General features: G+C 36.8%; 1 protein-coding gene across 1 annotated transcript; it reads left to right on the top strand.

Moving 5' to 3' along the window:
- Positions 1-16,228: 16,228 nt before the first annotated feature.
- On the top strand, positions 16,229-19,577 carry LOC107681866 (calcium-binding protein 7-like). The gene is made up of 5 exons (XM_016478233.1): positions 16,229-16,716; positions 16,987-17,130; positions 17,527-17,639; positions 18,031-18,178; positions 19,371-19,577. Exons 1-5 carry the CDS (start codon positions 16,608-16,610, stop codon positions 19,496-19,498), a joined length of 642 nt encoding a protein of 213 aa, XP_016333719.1. The 5' UTR covers positions 16,229-16,607; the 3' UTR covers positions 19,499-19,577.
- The last annotated feature ends 116 nt before the right edge of the window (positions 19,578-19,693 follow it).

Consider the following 19,693-nt stretch of genomic DNA (forward strand, 5'->3'; position numbering starts at 1 on the left):
TCTATCATTATTTAAGAATGTTTAGATATTAGTACTGGAATACAAGACAAAAATACTGAGTAAGAATATATTTTCCAGTGCAAATTCTTAAGGTAAGGTATGAGCTAAGGTAGTCTACTTTTATGTAAAGTAGACTTTATGTAACTTTATGCTAAATACCTCTTTTTTTAAGGGTACTTTAAGGGTACTTTGTCAACAAGACTCGATTTAGAATTCATATAATTGATACTGAAGCCTACTATGGCTGAAAAGGAGTACAAAGGTACTAAATTTCATTCAATATCATTTCGCTTCTCTATCAATCCACCACAAGATGGCAGTAAAGATCATGACATCAACACATCAATATGTTGCCCATTAGATAGCTAGACTTTTTTTTTTTTTCACTTTGAAAGCACATAATGCATATTAAATACCAATAAAACTGACAATGACGGAGTAAACCAATAAAAGGGTTACATGACTTGTGTTCACATGCATTTCTGGCCTTGTGCGGTTGTGGAGCAGTAACTGCCAAACATTCATTGGCTACTTACTGATCCAGGGAGTACGTAAAGATTTTTTGTTAAACCTATAAAACAGAAACAGATTAATCATGATTATTTGAGTGCATTTTCTGTTACCTTTTAGTAGAGACAAACAATAGTACAATAATAATATTACATTTTAGTATTCTAAGATCAACTAACTGTTAAGGCATTCCGTTACAGAATACTGAACTACATATAAATCTCTTTTTTATATTTTTTATTTATTTATTTTCAATGTCACACAAGCCTCCAAGCATTACATCTAAAAGGGAATGATTATGTTAGTTTAGCAAGAAATGGCATTATTCTTTTAATTGCTGTCAAAATGAGTAAAACAGAAGTTAAAAATGTAGTATCTACCATAAGTGTCTGATAAACTGTCAAATAAACTGCAAAAAAGTAAAAAACAAAACAAAAACAATTGTCATTGTGCAAGTTAGCTATTTTATTTGTGAACCTGGATCCAGTCATACCAGTGTCATACCTGGTCTACCTCTGTCCCCTGACCCCTTCCATTGCATGGTCCTGGCCCGCCATCCCTCCCCCTGGTCCGCCTCAGTTCCACCTCCCTCCTGAACTTATGTTTTCTGGTGGAGCGTCTGGTATCCGCTCCGTAGAGGAGGGGGTTATGTCACAGTGTCTGGTTGTGGTGCCCTGGACTGGCCACTTGAGGGCGCTCTTCCCATTTCACTGTTACATGTTTTGAACACTGTTTCCCATAGTCCTTTGCTAGACTTTCTGTTCTGATCATGATCACCTGTAGGTAATTTACTCATCCCATCACTATTTATTTCATGCTCACTCTGTCGGTCTTTGCGGCAGTATTGTTTGAGGTTACATCGTGTTTTCTGTTCCCTGTGTTTTTGGATTACCTTTTGCCATGTTTTTGTACTTTAATAAACTGCACTTAGATCTAACATTGTTTTCTCCTGGCATTCCGTGACAACGAGACTGTTGTCTTTTTTTTTTTTTTTTTTTAAATCTGTATAAATAAGCTTTCCATTGGAGTATGGTTTGTTATGATGGGATAATATTTGGTCAAGATACAACTATTTGAAAATCTGGAATCTGAGGGTACAAAAAACTAAATTGAGAATCACCTTTAAAGTTGTCTAAATGAAGTCCTTAACCATGCACATTACTAATCAAAAATTAAGTTTAGATGTATTTACAGTAGGACATTTACAAAATATCTTCATGGAACATGATCTTTACTTAATATCCTAATGATATTTTGGCATAAAAGAAAAATGTATCATTTTGACCCATACAATGTATTGTTGGCTATTGCAACAAATATACCCGTGATACTTATGACTGGTTTTGTGGTCCAGGGTCACATTTGAATCCAACTGAGCTTACACATTATGAGAGCTTAAAATAAAGCTGACAGTCTGACCCAGTTTAAATCCAAAGTGTGGAGAATAGTCGGTAAAAACACTTAAAACCAGCCTTGACCTGGTCTAGCTGAGCTGCACATTTACGTCCACTTGAGACAGCACACACAACAGCCAAAAACAGAGCAAGTGGTTGTTTCTTTTCTGAGTTACTACTTCCAATGCACTGAAGCTCTGTCATTCTCGAGAAGCTCAACATGGTCTGGAACAGCAACAGAGCCCGAGGAAAATCCGTAAGATAATTTCATGTTAATAATTTACAATAAACTAATTATAGGCCTCAAGTAGGTCTTTCCTGTTTTCAATTTCCAGATAAGCCACATGAAGTCTTTTGGAATGGATCACCCCATAGCTCTAGGACATTTTGAATGCAGCTGACCAAAGGCTGCTGCCACCAGATTCACATTTCCTGCAGAGACATTGTCAGTGATGTGCTGAATATTTTTGCAGAAGAACAATATTGGTTCACATAACACCTACATGATCTGGCAAGACTAGAATTTTCATTTTTATTTGTTTACTAGTGCTGGTAGAATTGTCTTTGAATTTCATTGTGATATTCCCACAGTGAAAAAGAGAAATACTTCTCTTTATACTTTAGTGACACTAAAGTCACTAGATTTAAAATCTTAATAGATTAACTACAGAGTACAATTTGTGTTAAAGGAAATAAGGAAACATTATGAATTAAAATGTAGTGCTAGTTGAAACATAATAGTTAAGGTGACTTATTTAAATAGTGATGCATGAGAATGAAGAGAATCATGTTCTGATGCAAAATGTTGATCATTAATTCTTTATTTACAGCAAACGTTTGCTAGATTTGAATCTCATTTATTTAAATCACAAGAAACTATTTGGTCTTGCATGAACATTCTTGCTTTATGGCGGATCGCAGACTTATAAGTGCATTACCACCACCTATCTACGCCAGCTGTTGAGAACGTCCTCAGGAGGATGCGTGCAGCTCAGGGCAGTTCGAACAGTTCAGACATTGCGTGAATCAGAGGTAAAAAACGATATAAATAACCTGCTACCAGTAACAGAGTTCACATGCAGTTCTGCACAAACAACGTTCAAGACAAGTATAGCCAAACATTATTATTAGTTTAGGGAATTACAGGGAAAACAAACGGAATAATTCCAGTGCAAATCCTGGCTCTGGCTCTCGGCCAACTTCTGATGCTCCTCACGCTTCAGCCGCCCCCACCAGCGGAGAGAGTCACTGTCTGTGTCTCAGTACCCCCAGGACGCCCTCTCATTCAGAGCAGCTGTTGTCTGAGAGCTGGAGGCAGCTCTCTGACACGCTGTCAGACTCTCCTCTTAGAGCCCCTCCTCTGCATGCCAAACAGGCAGCATGTCCTCACGTTCTCATGATGGCACTTTCATTAAAAGCAAGTATCTTCAATTAAATCAGCAAAAAATGTATACTGAAGGCACGGAATTGTGCCATGACCTCCGCTATTTGATCTGTCAGCCCAAATTGGGTATGCAGCATCTAAAAATTTGAATTGTTTTTATTTGAAGTTTTGTTATTATTCGGGAAGCAGAGAGCTGCCTTCTTTCATTGTCAGTTATGTCAACTTTTAGCGGATAGGAGTGGACATCATGTCCTTGAGCTTTATAGCAAAGCCGCAGTCCAAAGAAAAGAAATTCATTACACCTCCGAACAGACAGCCTACTCCTTTGGTAAACAGCGTAATGTTTCAAAGCTCATGAGAGGGTCTTACTGATCAACCTACGTATTCCATCATACCCTTCTACAAAGCATTCAAAGAGGACTAAAACACATTTTCTATGATTTCATTTGCACAAATAAGCATTAAAACTATTTAAAGATAATCATGTCCAACTCTATTCATATATTGAATAATTCTCTGGCAAATACTGTATTAGTTCACTAGAGTACCACGCATGCATGTGGTACTGCTGACGCAGGAGCCTGATGCACCTTTTTTTTTTTTTGCGCACAAAAAATATTCTCGTAGCATCATAAAATTAAGGTTGAACCACTGATGTCACATGGACAATTTTAACAGTGTGCTTACTACCTTTCTGGGCCTTGAACGTGGTAGTTGTGTTGCTGTCTATGCAGGATCAGAAAGCCCTCGGATTTCTTTACAAATATATTAATTTGTGTTCCAAAGATGAACAAAAATCTTACGGGTTTTGAATAATGTGAGGGTAAGTAATTAATGACAGAATTCTCACTTTTGGGTGAACTATCACTTTAACACTTGATGTAATGTCTGCAACCTTTAAATCCGGGCCCTGGTCATAACTGCTTGATATCAGAAATGGGAAACTCATGCTCTGTTTTATTCTGAGCATGTCAGGTCACTCCTCTCCTACATATCCCATTTCACTCTTCAAACTTCCACTTAGAGAAATGATAAAGTTTCAGTAAAATTTACATTTAGGTACAAAATACCATGCAGTGCATTTAGAAAAGTTAAAGAAAAGACCTACTAATGCATTTTTGTGGGCCTTGAACGTGGTAGTTGTGTTGCTGTCTATGCAGGATCAGAAAGCCCTCGGATTTCTTTACAAATATATTAATTTGTGTTCCAAAGATGAACAAAAATCTTACGGGTTTTGAATAATGTGAGGGTAAGTAATTAATGACAGAATTCTCACTTTTGGGTGAACTATCACTTTAACACTTGATGTAATGTCTGCAACCTTTAAATCCGGGCCCTGGTCATAACTGCTTGATATCAGAAATGGGAAACTCATGCTCTGTTTTATTCTGAGCATGTCAGGTCACTCCTCTCCTACATATCCCATTTCACTCTTCAAACTTCCACTTAGAGAAATGATAAAGTTTCAGTAAAATTTACATTTAGGTACAAAATACCATGCAGTGCATTTAGAAAAGTTAAAGAAAAGACCTACTAATGCATTTTTGTTCCCAAAGAAAGTCCATGGGAATTGTGAGAGCCATTACAGGTCAGATCTAAATGAGCTGTTTCGGAGGATGCCGACGGTGACAGCTCACACCAGATAAATATTTAAAGGGGTCATATGATGCGATTTCAATTTTTCCTTTGGGTACGAATTTTTGGACCCATGTAGACCTCTAGTGTAGAGTAGGGCTTGTTGTTTGTCATTTCTCCGATCACAAATGCAGAAATGGTTTATGTTTACCATGGTAGAAAATATAAAACTAAGAGCACTGCAGTTGAGAACAGGATAAGAGAGGAATACATAAACAAATATGCCACTGACCAGCACCAAACCTCTTCTACAGGAGTTTTTACAGGAGTCAAACTTCTTCATTATGTAGGCCTTGGAACCACGTTATGTAGGCTATTATAACATCTGTGGGAAGTGATACAGTTCATGATAATATCACCAACAATTTGGAATGACAAAGAAGTGTCAAATTTCATGCAGCTAGTAGCATAATTTGAAATGTGACAATAACAATTCTAAAATCTACAAAACTTATAGACCTTATGCGTCAAAGAAACAAGTGTGTAGCTTTAGAATTTTGTCTTTGAACTTCTGTTTTTTTTTTTGGTAGCTCTAGCATTGCTGTTGAGTAATTCGCTGGTGAAATGGATTTACTTATTGTAGAGTTAACGAAAGTTATGTGCATTGTAATGAATAAATTACAATGCGCATGATAACTGTAATTCAAATCGGACGTCATAACAAATGTCAGTAAACCAGGAAGATTTTAAAATGAGCAGTTCATTCATAAATTCGTACGACCTGACCTTCACGCTGTGGAAATAGAAAAAGGAAGACAGAAGACAATGAGTGCAGTGCCGAAAAGGGGCAGGGCTACATATCACAAAAAAAAAATACTCCTAACGTGCCTGGTGTATATTCATGGTAACTGCATTGTAAGCTGTTTTTCTGTGACATTTTGACATTTTTTAAAAACGTGTGCTACACTAAAGGTCAAATGCAGGCTTGAGACAAGGGCATGTCACATATTTTTGTATTAAGTGGAGTTTTAGACAGGAGCTCCTCTGTAAATCCCATTAGCTTGCCACAGGGGACAAGCATACTCCAAATTTCATACATTTTCAAGACCAGATCATAGAGCGCTGGGTCATAGAAGAGGAAGCAAAATTATTAATCAGATCCAATGCTGTGAGTGCAGTTAACTGTACAAATGATTATTCATGATGACTTTTAAGTGACTGTGACTATAATTTGCAACATTATGCTTAAGTAAATATTGTAAACTGATAAAAAAGATGAATATAATGAATATAAATGTAACTATTATTATACTTGAACCATATATTTTCATACATTTATATTTTTGATATTTGATGTTTTCAGATGGCCAAGTTCTTACAAGTTAAGGAATTCATATATATATACAGTATATATATGTATGTATGTATGTATGTGTATATATACTGTATATATATATATCGTAAAAAAAGGCTGTAATTTTGTATCACAATTTATATAACATTTTACACAAATGTAAGATATTTATTTGTATATATGTTTACATGATAGTTTCTCTCTTCCTCTCTTTGTGTGTGCAGACATCAGACAACCGTTAAACGGCAGTCGCTTCTCTAAAACTCTTCTATCCGCTTGACATATTCATGAGTACAACACAAACACATTAAGGTACTTGCAGCAAGCAGAACATTTCCACCTTTCAACCAGAGGAAGTTCACATTCCGTGCATACCATTCATCCAATTAAAGTGTGACATTGTTTCATGGCAGCAACAAGATTAATCGTGCGACTGTAGCTTCCTGAATTAGATATATCGGGGCTCTTGAAATACCCCTTTCAAACTGGTCTTTCCTAAGGATTGCCATATTAATCTCCCCCTCTTTTCATTCTTCGGCGGGGAGCTCATCTGCTCCGTCCCTGCGTGCCATGAATCAAGCATTTGTGACTTGCATACAGAGGAAGCTTCCTCAGGCTGTTCTCTCATGGTAATAATCCCTGACAAACGTCTGCTTCCCAAAGAAACTCACATTTAGCCTGATTTTTTGGCGGGTTATGACGCACACAGCAGGAGACAAGCAACCTTGTGTGTGTTGTTTTGAGAGGCTGACTGGACTTCAGGGCTAACATTTGACCTTGGGGAATCATTAGTACATTTAAAGAGATAATAAAAGCATATTGGCCCACTGTTGCAGATCTTTCAGGGAAGCAGAGGTTTTTTTTATGATGCCTTTGTGGCAATTGATTTGTCTTTTTGCTGTAACACTTCCCAAACAGCCTCTTAAGAGAGACGATGAATGTAACAAGGAAGGTGGATGACAAAGAATAGTGAAACAGTTGTACAAACAAACGGCAATAAAGACTGCCTACATTTATATCATCAGAACAATTAATCAGCGCACACAGTCATAGGGGAGAGCATCCCCTTCGCTTGCTTAATTCAAGGTCAAAACCCATAAAATATCAATGGATCACTTAATTAAATGCTCTGTGTTGTTCATTATATGCGTGAAGGGGGATAATGGGGATGCTCGTCTATAGCATAACCAGGAAAAATGAAATAGGCAATATAAGACTGCTTTTAGTAAAAGTGTAATTGCTTAAACACAGTATAACAACTCAAAGAGCTCAGTCCAGCTCCTTGTGAATAAACCATGAGGTTTGTACCCAGGGTCACCTTGCAGGAAACAATAATGGTCAGACTGCCAGTATAAACCCCTGGTTGAGAAGGATGGGCTGAATCTACTCAGACAATGGCTAGCATAGTGGATCCTTGAGGACAATGAATTAGCCAAAAGTTTTAAAGCCACATAATAGAATACCGCAGTGCAATTTACCTCCTGACAGACGAGAGTCTGAAGGGCTTCCTTTCTGTCCATTAGGTCAAGGTTTTATGTTGACATTGTCTCTGTATAAGAGCATCTAAAACGGCGCACAATAGCCTGCCCGAAAGAAAGAGGAATCTGAAAAATGTAGTCAATTACACATAACCTTGCAATGGGAAAGATCAGAGAAATTGTCACTGTTAACACTGCATCTCAGGTATTGTTGTTCACATTGAAAATAATGCTGTACCCAGAATATTGAATACATTTTTGGTGTTATGTTCCATGGTAAGTGTATAGTACTGTTATGGTTTTAAGAGGAGGTTAAAAAAAATCACATTTAACAAGTAAATGATGTAATTATTCAATTAAAGGCTTTGGATTCTGTTAACCAATAACATTTCTGATATTTCTAAAGGATGTGCCAGAGTAAATGACAGGAAATTCAATGTCAATCCGTTCATAAAATTGCCTTAATCCACTAACGCATTAAACACAACATTGAAAAAAAGGCAAGTCACCTTCTCTGAGGGTGACCTGCAGACACTGACGCTGACATAAATGTAACTAGTATTTCATAAAAAACATTTATCAATTTCAGTTGGCCTAATCTGTCAACAAAGTCATCCGGAATCCTTTTAAAGGTGGGTAATTGAGTCTGCTTAAAAGGTAAAGTGCATTGAGGCATGTGGAGGCAGTGCATATACAGCATTCAATGTTTCCAGCATTCAGTCACCAATTCCAACAAAATACACTGTTTTGAAATTGTTTTCTCAGCTGACCAGGGCGCCCTATTTAACGTCTTGAGAAAATGATTTTAATTACATGCATGAATTTACAGTGAACCAGCTCTGGTTACATTAATACATAAAATAGTGAGACCCAAGCAAAAACTTTATATGTTAGCCTTTGGTTGGAGGTATGGGGTCAAAGGAATTTGAAAAGGACATATTGTCAAATCAGTCCTGCTACACAGCTCCCGTGGGTGAGCAAGGATATCACCTCTCTCACTACATGAGAGGCTTGGGAGAAACTCCCGTCAGGTTTTGGAAACCTCAGACAGAAACGAGAGCAGAATGTAAATGGCTTCTTTACTCTGACTGGTGAGAATTTTCCATTATACCAGTGAGCCAAAAACGGATTCGTGCCAAGATGTCTGCAAGAGCAAACAAACAGAATTAGACAGATGCTGCTGAGCTTTTCTCAAAGACTGATGTTCAATAAACTGCTACACCTCAATTTATTTTCTTATGTTTGTTCTTTTTTAAGTGCAACATATTCAATGAAGAACATTTTACGTATATGGATACATACTGTGGTGCAATCTATTAAATGTACTCTACATTCTTAAAAACAAAAGCTCTTCATTGGGATCTGTGTTTCAATGAAGAACCTTTAACATCCATGGAACCTTTGTATTGCACAATAAGTTCTTTACAGTGAAAAAAAGGTTATTTAGATTTTGAAAATGTTCTCCACGCAAAATGTGACCCTGGACCACAAAACCAGTCATAAGAGTCAATTTTTTTTTGAAGATTCAACATATGGAAATTGAATAAATAAGCTTTCCATTGATGTATGGTTTGTTAGGATAGGACAATATTTGTCCGAGATACAACCATTTGAAAATCTGGAATCTCAGGGTGCAAAAAAAAAACAAATCAAAATACTGAGAAAATCGCCTTGAAAGTTGTCCAAATGAAGTTCTTAGCAATGCATATTACTAATCAAAAATTAAGTTTTGATATAATTACAGTAGGAAATTTACAAAATATCTTCATGGATCATGATCTTTACTTAATATCCTAATGATTTTTGGCATAAAAGAAAAATCGATAATTTTGACCCATACAATGTATTTTTGGCTATTGCTACAAATATACCCATGCTACTTATGACTGGTTTTGTGGTCCAGGGTCACAAAAGGTTCTTTAAAGAAGAAAAAGGGGCACCAAAAATGGTTTTCCTATGGCATCACTATGAAAACTCCTTTTTGGAACCTTGCTTTCATATGGTATGGTATTCTCCCATATATAATCACAAAATGTGCTTCACATTGGAATTTAGTTGTATTTGAAAACCAAACGAAAGGTTTATTGGACATGTTTTAATTTTATATACATGTTATTTTATAAATAAACAACTACAGTTTTGATCACTAAGAACACAAGCTTCAGCTGCAGGTCTTCTGAGATGTCTTTTATGAACTTGTATCTGTTATGGCCTTTGAGCTTAATGTCACCACAGAGAGTACTCTTGACCTTTTGTTGTAGGTAGCAATTATGAGACAACTATATTACTCTTTCCTTCTTTGTTCTTCTTTGTTCTATTCGGTCCCTATAAATATTTATAACTGACATTTCTGCAGTGCTTAAGCTTTTTTATAAAAACACTATGAATAATACTAACAACTGAACGTCAATATATTACTTTTAGAATCCATATAAATCAGATGAAGAACCTTGAAAATGAAACTGGTTTATATTTTGTTTATATTGTCTTTTCTAGTAGGGGATCTGCACTCGCTTGATCTTCTTAATCACTTTCGATTTATTTTAATTTTGCAACAGAGCAAACAACAATCAAAGCAAAGTCTTTATATTGTCTTTGAAATGATCATTTGCCACTTCAGAGAGATGTGAGTAATCGGGTCAAACTGCAGTTGTCCTTTTCATGTGATATCTCTCCACGAGAGCCGGATCAGCAGCCCTCTCTCCTCAGACTCTAGGAATAGCGCCACTTCCCTTAAATGCTATTAGCAGACAGATACGACAGAATGGAGGAAGGCTGATACAATTATTGTGTGATTCAGACCATCCACAGTCTTTCGACCTTGAATGTTTACAGGTCAAATTCTGATGCGCGCGCACACACACACAAGGAATGGTTTGAGGTTTTCTGTTTTTTTGTCTTATTTAGGCACACACACAGCAGTCAATATGTCCAGTCCTCTCTAGGGTGGTGCATATTGTGCCCCGGCTGGTACAGCTATCATCCGACATTAATTTAACTGAGGGACACTGAGGACTTTTAGGGCATGGTATTTCACGCCATCCTGATAGGACACCAGGAGAGCAGGAGGAGAGAATTGCTTTGAAGTGATTCATTTGTGGAGGACACCGTGCCATACATCACCAATGCCACACTGAGTATATGAGTTTTCACTCTATAAACAATGGATCTCTTACATGGTGGAAGCTTTAAGTCTCGCTAATCTTTTGTGACATTGTTTATCTTACACATAAATGCTTGATTTATTTTAGAAGCTAGAATCAATGCCACATTTTGAAAAACATCTTAAATTTACAATTTAAAACCATTGCATCTACAGTATTTAATAATAAAAATGCCACAAGTTTAATTTTAACCATGTCGCAATAAATCCACTTAACAATGAATTGCAAATTTACCAATCAATTGACTGCACTTTATATTACAGGCTGTTCTGGGTCATTTAATATAGCTATGGCCCATTTTCACAGAATATGATGAAGTTTTTTATATTTATTCTTTATACAATTCTTTATATTAGGGTTTCTAAAACAACGGCAGGGAGTGACTGCCAATTTGACATCTTTTTCTCCTCTTTGGACCATTTTCTCTTTTCAAAAGTCAAAGAAACGCTATTCTGATTTTTTTTCTCTTTTGCTACTGGAGCAAAAAATACATTTGTTAAAGTTTCCGTTCACCACTATAGAAGTTTACCCAACTTCCACTTCTTAGAACCGTGGAAATGTGAGAAAAAAATAAATACATTTTGATTTATTGCCAAATTACTAGAAATATCAGGCATATCTGAGGTGCATGTTTTCAATCAAGCTAAATAAATGATTTACTCAGTTGTAAAGGTTAGTTTCCTCCCCTTCCACATGTAAATGAGAGGGCACTAATGAAGTCAAAAACCGATGCCAGCAGTGAGTGCATGTTACACCAGATGTGTAAAGAGATTAGATGAGGCTGAATCAAAGTCAAGGCCAATCTTATCTGATCAGCTTGATGAGAACTGTACACCAGCTCCACCAACTCTAAATAAATTATTGTAAGAGTTGAAGTGTTCTAATTGCATCATGAGGACATTTAGAGTCTGTGGGGGTCCTGTAGGACTTCAGAACTCATGTGAGCACAACAGCCGACAGTAAACAAGGACGTTCAAGGATGACATCCAAGCTGTGATATCTGCACTGAGGCAGCAGTGCTCATAATGATGACAGAAACAATTTCAACCAACACAGTCTTCTTATGGTTTGCTTGATGTTGTCTCCAATAAGAACTAGAGGGCAGTTAATAGTAATGAAAACCTCAGAGAGAAATTCCTCTTGAGGTTGAGATGAGTCCAGTTAACAGCGTAATTGTTGAGTATTTAGAATGGAGATGTTGGGGGAAATTGTTTCAAAGTGTTTTTCTGCATTTTTATACACAGTCACAACATACTTTTGTTGTTCAAAAACAAATTAAACGTAAAATTTGATTATTTACAGAAAAAACAATTCAGTAATATTTGAGTTCAAATCAGGTTAGTGTTTTTCCTATACTGTGATAGCAAGAAACTTACCGCAATAACTGAAAGTTACTATTGTTTAGGAAAGATGTCATTAATGTATTGCCCTTTAATAAAATACTCACAAAAATATCCTGAAGATTAGGGGGTGTTCAGAAACATGACGAACATTTCTTATTTCAATATGTCAGACTGATTTCATGCTATGACTGATTGGAGACTTATTTGCATTATGTCATAGTTCTGCTATCCTGGGAGGCATAAATATCTTTAGCTGAGCACATTAGTTGGTAAGTTTATGCATTCACCGAGAGTCTTATGCAAAATACATTCTTAAATAAAACACCTCACTTCCTGAGTGATAGTCGCATATTTAGAAACATTTAAATGACCTTATTGTTTATATTACCAAGGTGGGCTGATGCATTATGTGAACGGTAATTACAGTGTCCATAAAACAGGTTGAAAAAAATTTTGTTTATGTGTTCAAATGTGATCAATTGAGAAAACAACTTTAACATGATAATTATTAGGTAAGACCCAACTCACCAGAGTCAAACCAAAAGAATTAGGTCAAACTATCATAGAGCTTAAATTATTAGAGCAGATTTCACATTATCAAGACTCGCTGAGCCTCTTTAATGGGTTAATTTATCTGAGTCGCCTTTGTTTGATATAACCCAAATCATTACTGGGTTGAAATGAATCATTGCCCTCTACATGACACTATCTAAGTCATAAATCTCAAGCAAATATGCCTCTGTGGAACTGTTTGTAGTAGGAAATTTAATTTAGAGAAATACATTAAAATTTTGTTGACAAAAGACATTAGGACCAGAATAGGAGGTACAAGGAGAGACAAAAATTATTTTTATGCTCTTGAGGCAGTGCATGACATACAATGCTTATATTTCATTTTCGCTCTGCATTAAAATTTCAAGGTGACCAATATAAAGATTTATTTGATTAAAATCTAAGATTATATAAGAATATAGGTACATCATATGCAAGTGTCAATTAGTCCAGTTTTATCATATATTATGGACACCTTCTGCTCAATAGACCCTAAGCTGTTTTCTCCCTTGATAAACTGATTATATTCTGAACACATGTGGACTTCTATTAAAAAAAGAAAAAGCAACAATGAACAGTCATCCATGTAAATGCCTCTCTAGGCAATTACAGAGGCAATCAATATTCCCAATAGTGCTTGAGACAGTAAACGGTTACAATGCAATACAGGTTGCATTTATGAGGTTTTGAGGTATCTCTCTCTGCTCTGTTAGTTTAACAGATTACATTTTTCATGCTGTGAAATATGGTACTGCTTTGTTTTATCAATGATGTTTTTCTCTGATGCAAGCAAAATTGTCAACAAGTATCGATCTATCAGACAAAGACATAAACTAATGTTTTGCTACATCATTTTAGTACAATCAAAAGAAACTATGACAGAGTGACGAGCATCAGAACAGACTCTTCCATTCCAGTCAGGATATTTTGCCTTTCCCTTGATCCAGTTTGCTCTAGAACCAGTGCACAGTTTTAGGAGGACTAAAGACTACGGTTGAAAGAATTTAGGAGATTTCAAAGAGGATGTGAATTAAAACACAAACCACGTCACTTGCAATTAAACCAAATCAATACATGCATCTCCACTAGGAGTGAAAAGGAATATAAGAGCTCTCTGCTCATGAAACTTAGTTTTTTTGTTGTTGTTTTTTTCAACGTTTTAGATGTTAAACCACTACAGAGACCAGCTTAAATCAGTAATCCCACTGTTATCGTGCCCTTGACCATAACCTCAGATCATTATAAGAAATTGATTTGGAATTAGTGTACTATATATCTACTTGGATTAAAAAGGGACGGCTAAATGGCAAATTTCTAAGTCAGAGCAGTGAAGAAAAAATGAGGTATAACTTCTCCACCATATTCAAACGCACGCTAACTGCTTCCAGACTTCCTGATGGCAGCTGTCAGATGGACATTTGACTTGAGAGACATTGGGAAAGAGTCAGGTGCAGTAGAGAGAGACCAGTGCTGAAACAAGCTGTCAAACAGTCCAACACCACAAGCTGAAAGCTTAGACAGGGCAGCAGTTTCTCAACATTCTGAATAATGAGCTGCTGCAAGCCTTTAAGACATGCAGAACAACATATTGACAGAAAAGACTTGTGCAGAATTTCTCTATTTAAAAGTTCGGATTTAAAGTGATAATACATAAGTAGGCCTATGCACAAACACGCATCTTTTAATAATATCTGACCTTCTTGAGCAGTTAAAAGGGAAGAAATATAGCACTTGCCATGTGCAGCGCTAGGAATGGGCGTTTATTGCCTATTTTCATGCCTGTTAATTTAACCTCAATTGAAATCATTCAGAGCTGCAGTTCTGCTTTATAAATCAAGCATGGCTTTGCAAGCCACATTTTACCTATTTTTATAACCTCTAGTCCTTTATTCTGCCTGTGAGTAAAAGCTCATTTAATTTCTTATAAAGAAACTTTGGAAAATGTTAACTTTGGTTCATCCAGATGCAATAACTATCGAATAACAGAGATGCAACTCTGAAAACGAAGCAACTTTTTGATTTTTTTCATCAGAACCTCTTAACAAAACTTAAACAAACTCACCTGTATGTACTGTGAGCTGGACCACGGAAACCTGAAACGGATATATACATTTTACCTAGGCGTTACAAATACTCAACTGAGACTAAAGTTATTAGGACCGTTTTATGTTTTAACACAGTAACATTTTTACTGTAGACCTAATATTTCATGGTTTTCATCATATAAATTACACCTCGCACATGTAATATTTTAAAATTTTAGAATACTTCATTAAACGATAGGGCCCGATGTGCTTCCATAGAGAAATGGAAATCCTAAATATACACTGATCTTAGAACTACCCTGCTGAAAAAAACAATAGAACCATGCACCACAGAAAATTCTAATGGTTTCCACTACAAATACCATTACAAACCATCAACTTTTAACCATTAAAACCATTAAAAATGTTTTTTTGTAGTGTGTTTTGGGACATACAGGTGCATCTCAATAAATTAGAATGTCGTGGAAAAGTTCATTTATTTCAGTAATTCAACTCAAATTGTGAAACTCGTGTATTAAATAAATTCAATGCACACAGACTGAATTTATTGAGATGCACCTGTACTCCATTAGGATTTATTGGTTTTAACAAGCCACTAATAGAAGGTGACCAATTTCCAGTAGAGACCCACAGGTTCCATTACTGTTTCCATTCAAACCAATACAAGTCCCATAACCAGTAAAACCATTACAAATGTTGTGATGGTGTCTATTGTTTTTTTCAGCAGGGTACTTATTCAGCTCAGTTCACACTCGCTGAGTTACCGACAAACAACAAAACTGAAGAAAAAAGCTTTTGGAAAAATTTTAAGTGTTTGATTGAAAGTGGCCTTTGGTATGTTACTCGCGTTTGAGCGCGCGCGTATAGTGTAGGCGAGTGACTTTGGCTGGAGGGACACGCATCAGGCGATCGCGCATTCGTGGATCAGACCTCACTGAGGACGCAGCGGAGCACAGCTTTCTTGGATTTCTGATTAGCATCTCGAGTTTGCGCAAATCAATTATCATCAGTCATTTCTAGTAAATGCACACGTTATTTGACGTTCTGTAACGGAGGATCTATGTTTCTCGTGTGGTTTGTCGTTTACTTAAGAGCATGCCACATTTTCTCCGATGTACCTAATGGACAAAAATAATTAAAATGTTAGAAATCTCGGTGATTGGAATGCTTCAGCATATTCTGATTTGTACAACTCGAGACCGTTCGACTACCTGTAGGATTTCATCAAGCGCGTGAGGGAGGCGGTGATGCCCAGGAGGTAATGCGCATTAGTATAATGTGACACAATTCAGTGGGTTTTTTTTTGCGCTCGAACGGAGGTTTCTGTGAACATCGTGCACATCTGTACCCGGTGAATATAAACTAATGGAACCACCGTAATCTCAAGGAGAGCTTACGGCACGTTGTCTTCGAACAGGCGTTGGGATGCTCTACGTTTATTCTTCAAACCCCGTTGAAGATGTACAGAACACGGGGACATTTCCAGCAATATACACGTACCTGTACCATACAAGCTCCGTCTGAATGGCAATACTTGAATGTTTGAATTCGTGAAATCATATGGCAATAGTTTTTGCACCTGATGCAAAGCAATCCGCAATCGATCGAATTAATGATCATTCCTGCATGAGCGTGCAGAGTGACTAATCGCACCTGGACCACAATAAGACAGGATGGAGACGAATCAGACACGCGTTTTGATTGTTGGCTTTGAGCTACCAGTAAGCGCTCTGTAGTAAAGTTGCAGCGGCCGAACTACAGGTGCTTTATGAAGATCAGGACACAATCGTTAGTTTGCCCTCGCAGAAATGCCAGTGCGTGCTGTGACTTCCAGGTTCATGTACAGGGGACTTTGCTCAATTCCAGATATCCTCTCCTACAAGACTCCCGTCAGCCTCCCCGAGGATGAAGTGGAGGGTAAGTGATATTTCATTGTGAGTTGCAGGGAGACGTTATCTGTGGCGATAGTGATTAATAATGTTTTATTTGATTGTCTCCTGATATTTAAAGGGCAATCAATCATAGCACGTATTTATCCTAATTTTACTCACTCTGATTAATTGGAAGTCTCAAAGTGGTCCAACTTTCCAATCAAGCATACTGATATAGATAATGTTGTCATGTTTAACATTAAAATGTTGTGTCATTGTTTGTTGTGACATGGCGATGTATCTGGCACATCTGCAGAAATCCGTGAAGCCTTTAAGGTGTTTGACCGTGATGGGAACGGGTTCATCTCAAAACAGGAGCTAGGAGTGGCCATGCGGTCTCTTGGTTACATGCCAAATGAAGTGGAGCTGGAGGTGATCATTCAGAGACTGGACATGAATGGTATATCAGCCCTCGCAAAAACTACAGAAACATTCATATCTTTGGACAAACATGCTCTGTGTATTTTATAACATAACGTACGCTGATAATTGTGTGATATTCTCTATAGCACTATTAATTTGTCTTGTTTTGATTGCATGATTTAAACCTTGCTAAGGGAGCATTTATCAGAGAGGCATGGTGGAATTGCAAATTCAATACAAAACACCTGCAACAGCAAAACAATTCAGTATTGTAATGGTTATTGTGAATCATTGAACAAAGGACTGATGTTTCTGATAACGAATCAAAAGATTAGAGTCTGGCTGTTCTGCTGGATCAGCGTAAGATTACAATCTCCTTCAAGAAAAGGTTACAGTGAAGCTGGCCTGTGTTTGTGTATCTTTTATTTCGCAGGTGACGGTCAGGTTGACTTTGAAGAGTTCGTAGCACTTCTCGGACCAAAATTGTCTTCAGCTGGTATGCCTGACAGATTCCATGGAGCTGAGTTTGACTCCGTATTCTGGAAGGTGTGGAGGTTTTCTTTGAAATAATCTCAATTATTTCCCCCCATCGTCTCAATGATTAGTTCTGTCTGGCTTCAGCTTTACTTTGTCCCTTTTTTCTGTGACTCCCTGTGATTACTGGTGGAAAAGAAGATTATTCATACATTATTCACACTCTGCAATTAACTTGCTGACATTTCTTTGGTAGTAATAGCATTGAATTAAAATTAATGTCAAAAGCGCCATTTCAGTCCATTAGAAGGCAATATTCTCTTAAATGTGCTATTTAGTATAACTCATCTGTGCATTGGCCGCTGATCATTTCTAGCAGTTATTTCATCATTTACAGGGATATATTAATTTGAACATTGCTCCTTTAATGAAAAGGTCAATTTTATTCTCCTTGTGTCATTAGTGTGACATGCAAAAGCTGACTGTGGATGAGCTGAAGAGACTCCTGTATGACACCTTCTGTGACCATTTGACTATGAAAGACATCGAGAACATCATCATGACTGAGGAGAGTCACTTGAACAGCCCCGAGTGCCAAGTAGATATTGACAGTAAGGCTTCATACGCTAACAATTCTCAAAAGCAAAGCAAAAAATAACAAAATTGCGGCAAACATGATACATTGACCTTGGATGTTTGTCTCTAGCATATTCGCTCCCTGTGTGTGCCCACGCATCCGTATCATTATGAAGTGTCTGGGCATTATCGTGTCAATCAAAATTGTCTGTCAACTCCATTAAAAACCCAAGACACAGAGGTTATTGCTGCAGTGTAGAAAAACGGTCTATTATTAGCTGAAACATATTCTGTTGATAGTCCTGGGGAAATAAAGGAGCTCATGAATCTGTTTGAAGCAGGACAGTGGGGAATGTATCTGTAATACCGATGAGCACTTGAACACCTCGTACTCTTTGGTAGAAAATATATTTTTACTGAATACCAGCCACTGGCAAGTTTTTATTCCTTTTCATAAGAAGCTTATACACATATTGTATCTAATTGAAGCAAAAAAAAAACAATACACACTTGAAGGGAAACTTAAGAGATGAAAAGTTTGTCTTTCCAAAAACAAAACAAAAAAAAGTACGCAATATCACACAACCACAAGTGTTGTTTTATCAGCTGCAGCAGCTGGAAATCTTAATATTAAAAATAGTTAATACTGAGTCATTTACATTTTAGACACAATATTTGCAGTTATCTGTTTTGCAACGCTAATTAAAATATTAACAAACGAATCCACAACAGGACTGTGGCAACCCTGAGCAACACACCGTAGCTGTGTTTGGTTTCTAAATTTACTAGCGTTTTTTGATTGATTCATTCATTCATTCATTATTAAGTAGATTATTTAATTACTCACCCATAAAGACCGTAAAGTCACTTGTTTTGTTCCTGAATGAATCAAAGTTTTAGAATGAATTGAATCAGTGCTTTTGTGTGACTTGTTTGAATGAGTGATTCAATGACTCACTCACTTATTGCCACCTACTGGTGAAACTATGTAACCTGCAGAAAGAGTCAATGAAAAGTCTCTGCTAATAAAGAACACACTGAAATGCATAAATACAGACAAATGAAGTGATACAAACAGTGAAAAGTACTAGAGTTGTTGGACTCTTTTAACACTGCCTGACCAATCAGATTTGAGGACTGATGTTGTATAAATATATGTCTGGTGGAAAAATCCAGTATTATGTATAATAACCTTTCTCTTCCATTTTCTTCAACTTGTCCTCAAAGCAAGTCCCATGCAACAAGTCAAGCACACCTGTGTGCGCAAGAGCTTGATTTGTGCCTTCGCCTTTGCATTCATCATCAGCGTCATGCTCATCGCAGCCAATCAGATGCTTCGAAGAGGAATGAAATAAACAGTTCTGTTTCTAAGACAATGAATGACTGACAAAAGGAAACAAGGTAAACATGCAAAAAAAAGTCTACTAATTTCACTAGTTTCTAATGACCAGTTTTACAGAAACACCAAAGGCTGCACTTTCATTCTACTACAAACTCAAGGTAAAGACACACTTTACTTAACAGTTTAAAAGTGTTATTATCATTATCCT

This window comes from Sinocyclocheilus anshuiensis, unplaced genomic scaffold, assembly GCF_001515605.1.
Source record: "Sinocyclocheilus anshuiensis isolate Anshui unplaced genomic scaffold, SAMN03320099.WGS_v1.1 scaffold2872, whole genome shotgun sequence".
NCBI lineage: Eukaryota > Metazoa > Chordata > Actinopteri > Cypriniformes > Cyprinidae > Sinocyclocheilus > Sinocyclocheilus anshuiensis.

Coding starts and splice junctions, on each gene's coding strand:
- LOC107681866 (XM_016478233.1), top strand. CDS start 16,608: ATGCCAGTGCGTGCTGTGACTTCCAGGTTCATGTACAGGGGACTTTGC. Junction 17,131..17,526: donor TCAGAGACTGGACATGAATG/GTATATCAGCCC, acceptor TTTATTTCGCAG/GTGACGGTCAGGTTGACTTT. Junction 18,179..19,370: donor GTGCCAAGTAGATATTGACA/GTAAGGCTTCAT, acceptor TTGTCCTCAAAG/CAAGTCCCATGCAACAAGTC.